The sequence below is a fragment of the Tribolium madens genome, unplaced genomic scaffold (assembly GCF_015345945.1).
Source record: "Tribolium madens isolate multiple individuals breed KSU strain unplaced genomic scaffold, Tmad_KSU_1.1 Scaffold_71;HRSCAF=194;Tcas5.2_LG6, whole genome shotgun sequence".
Classification (NCBI taxonomy): Eukaryota; Metazoa; Arthropoda; class Insecta; order Coleoptera; family Tenebrionidae; genus Tribolium; species Tribolium madens.
In genome coordinates this window covers 4,712,022-4,723,612 of record NW_025401041.1, presented here as the reverse complement: position 1 = coordinate 4,723,612, position 11,591 = coordinate 4,712,022, and the positions used below count along the sequence as shown (strand labels likewise).

Genomic DNA, 11,591 nt, shown 5'->3' with positions numbered 1-11,591 from the left:
AATGTAGTTTTTTTAAAAGTTTTAGCCACTTTATTGTAGTTAAAATTATTATATTAGTGTAGTATATTAACTGATATGTTCAGCTTTTTTGACATGGATATCAAAAAAACACTGTTTATTAACTAAAAATCGACTTTTTTAAGTTTAGTTCAAATAATTAAGTTCGCAAAAAATAGCTAATGGATACTTAAAAATAACTAAAAACTATCAAATTCTGCTGATAACTAAGCCTACAAATAACTGCGTTAGCTCATCAATGTGTTCATTGCGTAAAATGTAAATAAAAACTAACTAAAACTAAAAGAGTAGAATTCTGTGAAAAAAATTATTGCTACTGATTACTTAAAAATTTAAAAAAAAAATAGTTAAAAACCGTTACTTAGCTAAATTTTTTGTACTAGATTTTGAAAAATTTCCTGTTTTTTAACGAAAAATAGTTTTTTTTCATTTCATAAATTAATTGAAAGTTAACATTTAACTAATCCAGGACCGATTTAATTAAGTCTGAAATTGTGTTAAATTTGAGTTAAATACGTAGTTAACTGTTTGAGTGAGTTTAGTTAACTAACTGAAACTAAAAAAAATAGAATTTTGTGAAAAAAATGTTTAACTAAATACCTAAAAATCTCTTTAAAAAAAGCTAAAATATCTCACTGTTAGCTAAAAATTCTTATTAAGTCAAACAACAGATTTTGAAAAATTTCCTGTTTATTAACTAAAAATCGTCTTTTTTTCTTAAGCTTAACTTAACATTTAACTAAACCAAAACCGGTTTAAGACCAAAATTGTATGAGTTAATTGTCGTTAACTAGCCTAGGAGTAAATGGATTAAACTCATATTTATGTTAAAATCTGCTTTTGTGACAAAATTTAGCTAAGTTTACATCACAATTGCCATTAAAAGTTAATTTTTTAAGTTAATATTGAAGCATTTTTTGTTTTTAACTAAAAAATATTTCCATTTTATACTCAAACAAGTGAATTTACTTAAATTTAACTAATTCAAAACCAGTTTAAATTCTGTTGTTTTACTGTTTATTTTTTAAAAGTAGTTAAGAAGTAGCTAAACTCCAAATTAACTAAAATTAAATAAAAGCAATCAAATTCCACCGTTAACTAATTCCATCACAAATGGTTTATTCTATATTTTGTTGCGTAAGAAATAACTGAAAGCTTTCTAAAACAGTCATGTAAAACTTTTAGCTATTTAATAAAATTTTATTAAGAACAAAATAGCTAATTGACCCTCTCAACTATCAAAAAATTAGCTCCTGTATCTTTAGTTGAACATAACTGTTTAGCTATTTTTCTGATTGTTTATAACTATAAATCGTCTTTAACTAAAAAAATCAGGTTTTTCAAAGCCATTTATAATTAATTGTATAACTTCTCAAACTAGTTAACAGAAAAAAATAGCTAATTAGCACAAGTAACTAAGTAAAAGTTGCTTTTTGTTAAGTACTAATTACTTAGGGGTTTTTGAAAAAATCCCTGTTGTTTATTAATTAAAAATCCAGTACCGACTTGAGCCCTAATTGCGTGAGTAACATGTAAGAGTAGTTAAGTGAAAAATCCAGGCCCGTCTCGAGCCCTCGTTTTCAATTAGCTAATTGTGTGAATAATCCCCGAAAATGATTAAGAAAAAGATGCGTGTACTAAAGACATTAAAAAAGATCGCATGTCGGGCCGCATTCAGTTTTAACCCTTTTGTATAGTCCGGTCCGTTATTGCTGTTAAGTTTTCGATAATTAACCTAAATTATTATCCACGCGTTTCGCGGCGCACATCTCGAATCCTGATTACGACTAGATACTTTATATTAAGACAATAGCAATATAGTTTTCTTTAATTTATTTGAAAAATAAAATATACCAACCGGAATCAAACATAAAACATCATAACTTTAGCTAATTTAGAGAGGGAAGAAAGCGGATTTTTTCACCACTGAAATTAATTACTTACAGACTTGATTACAGAAAGGGGTTGTTGGATTAATTATTTTTTTTTCACGTTGCGGTGAATCGATCGACGATATGTTTGCTAAATAATAACAGTTTTTGCTTGTTGGTAATTTCTGTGGCTGTAATGAGGATTTGCTGTCAGAGTTTTGATTGATTAGCGTTTCTTTGATCAAATTTGTGAGGAATTCGAACGTAACGAGAGAAATAATTACGAAAAGTTGGACTTTGGCGAAAATGGCACTGATTTACCGAGGCGAAGCCGAGGTTAGTAGCAATCTTGCGGTTTTATAAATTAATAAAAAATTAGGTACCTAACTTAAGAACAGTCTATCTAAAAATTTTTAATAAAAATAATTTCAAATTTAATAATTTTTTTCTCTTTTTTCCTTCCTGTACGACAAATTTTAGTTTAAAGTGTGTAGTAGTATTTTTTTACTATAATTGTTGTAGTTTCTTTTTCTTCATGTCCATCTCTCCCGATTTTACCCTATTTTTTGAATAAATTTCAGTAGAATTTCCGTTTAGCGTTGTATAAGAACGTTGCATGCTTCGAAGCATTTTGTGATTTTTTCCCATAAAGCATTTAAAGCATTCTGTCATACAATATGCTCTAATTCTGTCATTTGTCAAATTTTTTCATTGTAAATTATTATCCGAGTTGTAACGGCAATAAATAATAAAGATAATTGCGTTCTTACAAAATAGTGAGTATTTTATGTGAAAAGTTGGTAAAAGTGTACTAAGAAAATTTGTGGAGTAATTAACAGCAAAATATTCGAACAAATCGCATTATTTATGTCAAAATCGAGCGCTTGTGCAATTCCATATTGTCCGTGCCAGTTAATTCAAATTCTTTTCAATTAAATCGAATTATAATCGGAGACTTTCTCTTTCGCGCCGCTTTAACATTAAAAATAAATCCCCTCTTCGGTTTTACCAAAAGAAAAGAAAAAAAAAGAAGTGGTGAATAAAAATTAAAAACACAGATTGACGAAAAAGAACAACAAAAACTGAAAAAATGTATGAATATTGATATTCTTTATTAAAAAATAAAAAATTAAAAAGTTTTTGTTTCAATTCATAGTAAGAAATAAATAAAACTCTTTTTTGACTTTTCTTATAGAAGTTAGAAATAATTAGACTAAACAAACACATTTAAAACTAGAAATTACTAAGAAAAATTGCAAAAGACAAAAAACAGAAAAATTGACAATGAATAATAAAACAACCGAAAAAGTTTATGTTTACTGAAATTTTTTTAACAATTTTAGTCATAAACTTTGGAAAATTGAAAACTTGTCACAAAAAACTCGACTTTCGTTTTTTTCTAATATTATGGTGCCAATTTGCGAAATTCGAAAAAATTCTTCAACAAATTGAGAAATAGATAGATTGTAGGAAAAATAAAACTCTTTTTTTTGAACTTAGAAATAATTAGACTAAACAAAAACATGCAAAAACTAGAAATTACTAAAAAAAATTGACAAAGAATAATAACAAAAATATTGAAAAAAGCTTGTTTACTGTAATTTTTTTTTTAATTTTAGTCTCAAAATTTGAAAACTTGACACTTTGTTACAAAACAACTCGACTTTTGTAGTTTCTTTTATGTTTTGGTAACAATTTGTGAAGTTCGGAAAAAAACAAATAAAACAACGACTTTTTAATGTTAAAAATTGTAAAATCGAAATTCTGTCATACATAAAGCTCTGTTAGTACATTTTGGTTACAATTCATAGTGAGAAATAGAAAATTGTAAAGAAAATAAAACTTTTTTTGTAGTTTTCTTAGAAATTAGAAATAATTAGACTAAACAAAAACATTCAAAAACTAGAAATTACTAAGAAAAATTGTAAACGACAAAAAAACAGAAAAATTGACAAAGAATAATAAAAAAAATATTGAAAAAACTTTATGCTTATGTTTGTTTTAATCTTAAAATTTGAAAAATAGAAAGTTTGTTACAAAAAAACTCGACTTTTGTGTTGTTTTGTTTTGTGACAATTTGGAAAATTCGAAAAAATTCTTCTAGTACCTAAACTAAGTTTTTTCAAAACTCTAAGCAAAACATAAAGATTAAGGTAAATTATAAAATATTCAATTGAAAAAATAAAAAGTTCGAAAGGAGATTAAACAAAAAACATTCCAAAAGAAAAAGTTACAACGAAACATTGCGAAAAAAATAACGAAGAAGAATAAGAAAAAATAAATAAAACAAAGATTTTTACCTTTAATTTTAATGTTGAAAGTTGAAAAATCTAAATTTTGTCACACAAAAAGCCCTTTTTGTTTCAATTCAATTTGAGAAATAAATAAATTGTAGGAGTAGAAAAAATAAAACTCTTTGAAGTTAGAAATAATTAGACCAAACAAAAATATTCAAAAACTAGAAATTACTAACAAAAATTGTAAACTACAAAAAACTGAAAAATTGGCAAAGAATAATAACAAAAACATCGATAAATGTTTGTTATTGATTTTTTTTTTAAATTTTAGTCTTAAAATTTAAAAAATTGAAACTTTGTTAAAAGAAAACTCGACTTTTGTGTTTTTTTCATGTTTTGGTGACAATTTGGAAAATTCGGAAAAATTCTTCATCAAATCTCATAAACCAAGTATTTTCAAAACTCTGAGCAAAACAAACGATGAAGGTAAATTATAAAATACTTAACTCAATAAATAAGATGTTAGAAATGAGATTAAACAAAAAACATCAAAAAGAAGAAATTACGACAAAAAATTGCAAAAAAATTAACGAAGAAGAATAACAAAAAATTGGAAAGATAAAGTAACAAAAAATGTTTCATTCCAATTTTAGTCTCAGAAGTTGTAAAATTGAGGCTCTAACTAAAAAATTCGACTTTCTGTATTTTTTATATTGATTTTTTGGTGGAGCAAAACAGAAAATATGAAGGCAAATTATGATAATGAGACAAAAAGATGTAATTGCAAACAAAAATAGAAAGATCGACGATGAAGAATAACACAAAAAGATTGAAAAAAGTGGTTAGTAAGATTTTTTTATTCCTCGAAAGAAATTCAAAGTGAATTCAAATTCTTTTCAATTAAATCGAATTACGAGTATAATCGGCGACTTTCTCTTGAAGAATAAAAATAAATCTCTGCGCGTTGTGTGGCTTTTCCTCCCCCTTGAGCCGTGAAAATGTATTTCTTCGGTTTTATTAAAAGTGTGAGAAAATCCCCACCTGTCACCATCTATATAAAGAAACGAAATTAAAAATTGTTCAAGTAGAAACGGCCGGTGGTATAATTTCGTAAATAAATCGTAGCGATGATGATGATGATGGTGAATAAAAAAAGCCATCGATCCGAAACACTAACACACTTTTCACCCCTTTGAAGGGTCGAAAAATCGTAAGAAGCGCTTTTTATTCACCCCATCGTGAGTCATCATATGTAGGTCACCCTCTATGAGGGGGTGGCCGTCGCGGATGTGGCGTTTTTTTCGGTTCGGCGTGTGGAGGAAATGGGCGTGGAGAGAATCGCGTGCGTGAAAAAATCCACGATAAAAAATGCATCTCATTTGTCGGTTAAATACGGGGTGGAGTCGCTAATATAACGAACAAATAAGCAGAAAGATGTGCGATAACGGTGTGAAAATTTCTTCAAAGCGGAAAGATTCAAAACGAAGATTAACGAAAAAATGGAGGAGGAAAATCGCGACAGGATGCGCTTTTTTTCTTTGATTATTTACAAGAAAGTTGCGTATTTTGCTTTAATATTCATTAAGAATTGCAAGAAATTAGAACGGATACAATGTTATTATAGACGGTGCTGTTCAATGAACTTTTTGCCGCTCTTTTTCCTTTTTCATCGTGTGAAACTGTTTGAAAGTAAAACTACGCGCCAACTTTATTATCGATCATAACATTATTTTCCTCACACTTTGGTCACATTTTACGAAAAAATTACGCAAATTGCTGTTATTTAAAGAGAAAGTTGGGGTATTGTTGCCATAAACAGGACATAAAGTGACAATTAACGTCATTTCTTTGACGCTAAATGTCAATGGGTTAAACATTTTGCAAATACTATATTTTTTATTGTCTAAAAATTTGTTAAAAATATAAAAGTGAAGGATTTTATTCTACAATTGTAATGTTCAAAGTTCAAAAATTGAGATTAGCACACAAAAAGCGTTTTTAGTACTTCTTTCTCCCAATTTATAATCAGAAAAAAAAACAGGTGCGCCAGAACTCGCGCCCTAAAGAAAAATGTCATGTAAGGTAAAAAAAAAACATGGAAAAAATGTTAAAAAGATTCTATCTATAAAAATTTTGAAGTAATGAGAGTTGAACTCGACCCAATAACATTTTCTTCACTTTTTTGACTCTTTAAAACCTCTAGAAATGTTATATGATCGATTTTAAAATTTAATTTTTTTTGATNGGAGAGTTTAAATTTTGCACTTTGATTCTATTTATTTCTGTTGGAAAAATAATTTTCCAAGTTTTTAATAAAATAAAAGTAAACGATTTTATTCTGTAATTTTAATGTTGAAAGTTCAAAATTTGAAATTGTAGCACACAAAAAGCCTTTTTAGTACTTTTTTCTCCCAATTCATAATGAGAAAAAAATACAGAGTGCACCAGAATTCGCGCTCTAGAGAAAAATGTCATGTAAGGTAAGAAACCTACCAGAAACATGGAAAAAATGTTATTTATAAAAATTCTGAAGTTAAGCTTAAATTTTACACTTTGGCTCTATTTATTTCTGTTGGAGAAATAATTTTTCTAGTTTTTTTGCTACAGGCTATTAGAAGAAGAAAAAAGGAAGCTGTATCTTAAATTGTAAGGCTTTTTAATGTTATTTGTGGCTTTTATTGGCAAAATTTGAGTACCTTTACTAAATAATTATAAAAAACATATTGTCAAGATTATCAGTAGCATTAGACATAAAAAATGTCAAATGCCAAAAAATAAATGTCAAAATTTTTTGGCAGAGAATTTTTAGACATTTTTTGGTATCTTATCTTACTTGAAATTTTTTTCTGGAACACGAATACTGATACTGTAAATCTTTTTTTTATAACAATTTAGTGATTTTTGACTTGGTATGGCAAAATCTCGCAAAAAACAAACTTTTCAGTTTAAAAAATCTGCTTCAACTTTTCAAAAACATAAAAGTTACATCATTTTGGCCCAAGTATGTGATTTTTTGGCTTATTTTTAAGACTTCAGTACAAAAAAGTGCTTAAAAGCCTTTTTTTTTAGCAAATTTTGTGGTTTATCAGCTTATTTTTGTCTTAATTTTACTTAAAAACCAGTTAAGTCGAGTGAAACGAACAAAATAACATCAATTTTAATTCTTTTTGTTATTTTTGGACAAAAAGTAGGTTGAGCGAAATAAGCTAAAAAGTATTATCAATTTCGATTTAATTTTACAATTTTTGTGTCTGTTTAACCAAAATTTTTCCATTTTTTAAATTTTATTTTAAAAATATGCCCGAAAAAGTCAAAAATAACGCCACTTTTGCCCTATTTTGTTGAATTTATGGGTTGTTTTTAAGGAAAATTTTCGAATTTTTATGTTTTTTTTCTTGTTCCTGGTATTTTATCTTACTTAAATTATTTCTTTATTGTAAAAAAAATTAATAATTTTTTTAATGTATTTTTTTTATTTGCAAACGTCACAAAAGTGACCACTTTTATGATTGTCACAAGTAAAAGTTTTAACTTTCGGTCATGGAGTAAAAATTATCTTTTTGGACCTAGGCGTTTTTATCATCTGTATTCGACATTTTGCACTACTAACTGCACTAGTTAAATTGTTAAACACATAATGATACTAGAAGAGAAACAATTAAAAAGAAGAAACGATGCGCAAAAACTAAAAACGACAAAAAACAGAAAGATTGACTCAGAAAAATAACAAAAAAAGTACTAAAAATTTTTCACCTCTAATTTTAGTGTCGAATGTTAAAAAATTGAAACTCATTTTTCTTTGTAATCCATATTTGAAACTCCTTTTCATTCACGGTAATTACCAGTCCGTCCCTGCATTGACAAAATGCCAGAGGGCCCCTTTTCAGTTTGGGTCCGTCCCTGGCTAACCAAATTTTCTAAAAACAAACGTAAAACTTTATTACGAAGTAAAAAAGCCGTCGCAATCCTCTCCCGTTCAGTTTCTAAAAATTAAAGACCTTTTAACAGCAATCTAGCTTGTTTTTAATTTAAGATTTCGTCGGTAATCCCCGAGCTACGTTTCGGGTAATTAGCAAAGCTGTGAAAAAAGACAGAATCGTGCACCTCAGTCTGAGTAGTCATCCTCTCGTTGTAATTATCATGCATTCTTTATCACATTTTGAGTTCATTTGAGTTGATTTTTTCGGTGTTTAAGGGAGGTTTGTCGTCGGATAAGGATGCAAAACGAACGTTCGCTAATTAAATATTATTAAATTGTGAGAAAATGCGAGTCTTATTTGCTTGCTTTTGCATTTAATTTTTTTTTATCAGGGACATGAGTTTAATCGAGTTTTTCAACTGATATTTCATTTTTACTTTCACTTCCTGATGACTACCGAAAAAATAAATTTCGTTGTTTGTAACTGTGCACAAGGTTGAGAAAATTCCGTTTTACTGGAGTTTGAGATATATTCATAATTATATTGTTTGTAATCAATCAATTATGATGGCAATTAGTAGATACGTATTATGCAACCTTGGACACATCCAGTTACGTCTTGAATTCACAAAAAATATATAATTATTCGATTGATAAACGTTTGTTTCATGACCTAGCGCACCAAAAAAGGGCATTTTTTGTATTCTTTTCTTTTTTTTTTAATAAGAATTTTTATCTCAATTTCTAGTCTATTTCTGTATTTTTTTGAGTTTTCCTCCCCTACCCAGCTTTCAAAACCCAATGTTAATTTTTTAATTAAGGAAAAACAATTTTTTTTATTAGGTTTTTCATTGTGTTCAAATTTCGTATTTTTTAATTTAATTTTTGTTTTTGTTAGTCGTATATTGTCCTTTTTATTTTCCACTAAAGTTTCTCACTTTCTTTATTTTTCTTAGTGTTTTTTATATTTCATTTTGTTGTTTATTCCTTTATAACTTTCATATTTTTTCCAGTAATTTTTTTATTCCACAATTTCTTTCGGGTCCAAAAGCTTTTTTTAAATTTTTCTAGACTGTTTTTCAGTGTGTTTGTGTTATTTTACTAATTATTTTTCCGAAATTTTAATATTCACAGTATTTAAATCTAATTTTCTTTTATTTAAAAACAAAAACCAAAAGCCAATTCTTAGATATTAATAATCAGCTATAGTTTTTTGGTTTTCAATGTGAACAAGCTTTTTTGTTGTTGTTTAAGTCGATTTTTTTCTTCTTTGTTTTTTTTTCTATCTGTTTCCGATTTTCTTAAATTTCTTTAGTTTTGCATCTTTATTTAAAAGAAAAATATCTTTCAAATTCTGTATCTATAATATTTTGATGTTTTAGAAATAGAAATAATCAGAAACAGTTTTATAAATCAGTAAAAATATTATAAATTTTGTTTTTTTTTAAATAGAGCAAAAAATAACAGTTCTGGAAAAAAAGTCAAGCCGAGGCTTGTAATTACTAATTATACCTACTATCTGTTTTGTAGTAGGTAAATACTTAATTTTTCGCTTCCTTATTTTTAAAAAATTATTTTTTTATTTTAAAATTAAAAATCAAAAGCGATTATTTAAGTTGTTTACAATTCAAATAATAATATTTTTGTTAATATATATTTAACAAAAAAACAATTGTAATTTTCTTCTCTATTTTTTTTTTGTTTTTTTTTTTAATATTTTACGGTTTTATTACATTCTAAAAAGTATTCGCCTTTTTATTATTAATCTTTCTTTTCTCTTTTTGGTCCCCGTTTTTGCCAAATTTTTCTTAATAATTTTTTGATCTTTTATATTCTAGCTATTTTGATATTTTAGAAATAGAAATTATCAGAAACAGAAATGTAAAGCTATTAAATCTATAAAAATGTTAAAAATTTTGCCTTGTTTAAAATAAAGCAAAAACAATAACAAAAAAAGTCAAGTCGAGGCGACTGTTTTAAATTTTAATGTTACTTATTTTTTTAAATTTAAAGTCCCTAGTTATTTTTTTAATTAAAAATTAAAAGTACATATTTTTTTGAAATACTATAGCTGTTTTCAATTTAAATAATAAATTTTTTTGTTGATATTAAGCAATTTTGTTTTTGTGACTGATGTTAATAAAGATTAACAATTATAATTTTTTTTATTATTTTCTTTCTCGATATCTTTCTTTTAACATTTTACAATTTTTCTTACTTTTTCTTTTCTTTTTTTAGTTTTTGATTTTGTCTAGTTTCTTTAACTTTTTGTTTTTATTTTCTTATTTGCCAGTTTTTTGGTCTTTTTTACGTAAAAAAACACCAATAATCTTAAAAAAGAACTGTAATAAAATAAATTACATTAGCTTGTTTCAAATTTTTTATTGTGAACATAGAAAGTTTATCCGAATAGTAAAAATCTCGTCGCCCAACAATAACAATCCCTTTTGTAAAAAATCCCATCTCTTTACGTGTGGGAAGCCGTCTAGTGAGAGTCAGTCATCCCACCATCGTCCATCTCGTTCCAATCTTCAAAGAAAGGGAGTGGCGAACCTTGTTGAAAAAACCTTCTCCCAGTTCATTCACTTGATATTTATTGTAACCTTCCTAACCTATCTGTCGGCGCAGGTCCGTACTCGGCATAAAGTTCGATTCAAACCAAACCAAAAAAAAAAAAAATTCATTCTCATTCAGATTTCGGTTTGGTCTGATCGAAATTTTCTGATTAACGCGCGCTTTTGTCAACAGTGTATTGGTCGTTTGCAGCAACATGCAGCTCTGATTGGTGGACCCAATGCCACTTCTTGTCCGCTTTGCCATAAGATGTTCTTAGGAGGAGAGGCGCTCATGGAGCACATGAAGCACACCCACAAGGACCCCAATGCCTCCGGGGTTGCCAGTAAGTATCTAAGCTTGAATGTGGAGGAGGAGGAAGGGTGCCTAACTGCATGTGGAGGGTCATAGGCGGCGGGGTACGCCAAATTTGACAGTTATCACTCACACAAATTCAAATTTCCCGCCTTTTTAAACTGTCATTTTTGGCGTTTTTCCCCGAAATAGTTCGATTGCGCGTGTTAATTTTTCCTTGGACGGGACGTTTCGTCATCTATCAACGTCAAGTCTCACTTAAAAATTGAATGGATGGCGTTTTTCCCTCATCGTATCCTTGTTGTAAATCAGGATCGATTAGTGAGGGGCTTAAAAGCATTTTTGTTCGCCGCTGTTTATTTTTTAATTGTATACTCATTAACTTTCTTTTTAAGCCATTGATACAAACAAGCGAAATTTTTCCAACCCCCTCCTCAAAGGATTTGTAACTTTTCGATACGGCAAACATTTTATTAAGTTTTCTTTTCACAAAGCTTTGTGCTTTGTTATTAAAGAATTAAACTTTACGAGACTCAAATGAGAAAAATTGTTTTTTTGTTAAGAGGGGGAAGTACCCGGCGATCGAACTGTCAATTACTAATCGAAATAATCTAGTTGCTTGAGCGGTTCCCTGTCCTTGATTTAGTGCTGCTTTTGTTGGTGTTTGTGCTTTTTAAC

The 11,591-nt window shown here is 27.9% G+C and overlaps 1 protein-coding gene across 15 annotated transcripts in view; it reads left to right on the top strand.

The window, feature by feature from the left end:
* LOC123009367 (zinc finger protein 768-like) overlaps positions 1 to 11,591 on the top strand; it is an 82,313-nt gene that overhangs the window by 65,239 nt on the left and 5,483 nt on the right. For 13 of the 15 annotated variants that reach the window (XM_044405608.1, XM_044405616.1, XM_044405620.1 and 10 more), the window contains one exon: positions 10,794 to 10,944. In XM_044405608.1, the coding sequence (XP_044261543.1) occupies positions 10,794 to 10,944 (151 nt within the window). The remainder of the gene's footprint in view (positions 1 to 10,793; positions 10,945 to 11,591) is intronic. The other 2 variants (XM_044405619.1, XM_044405617.1) reach the window with 1 other exon arrangement.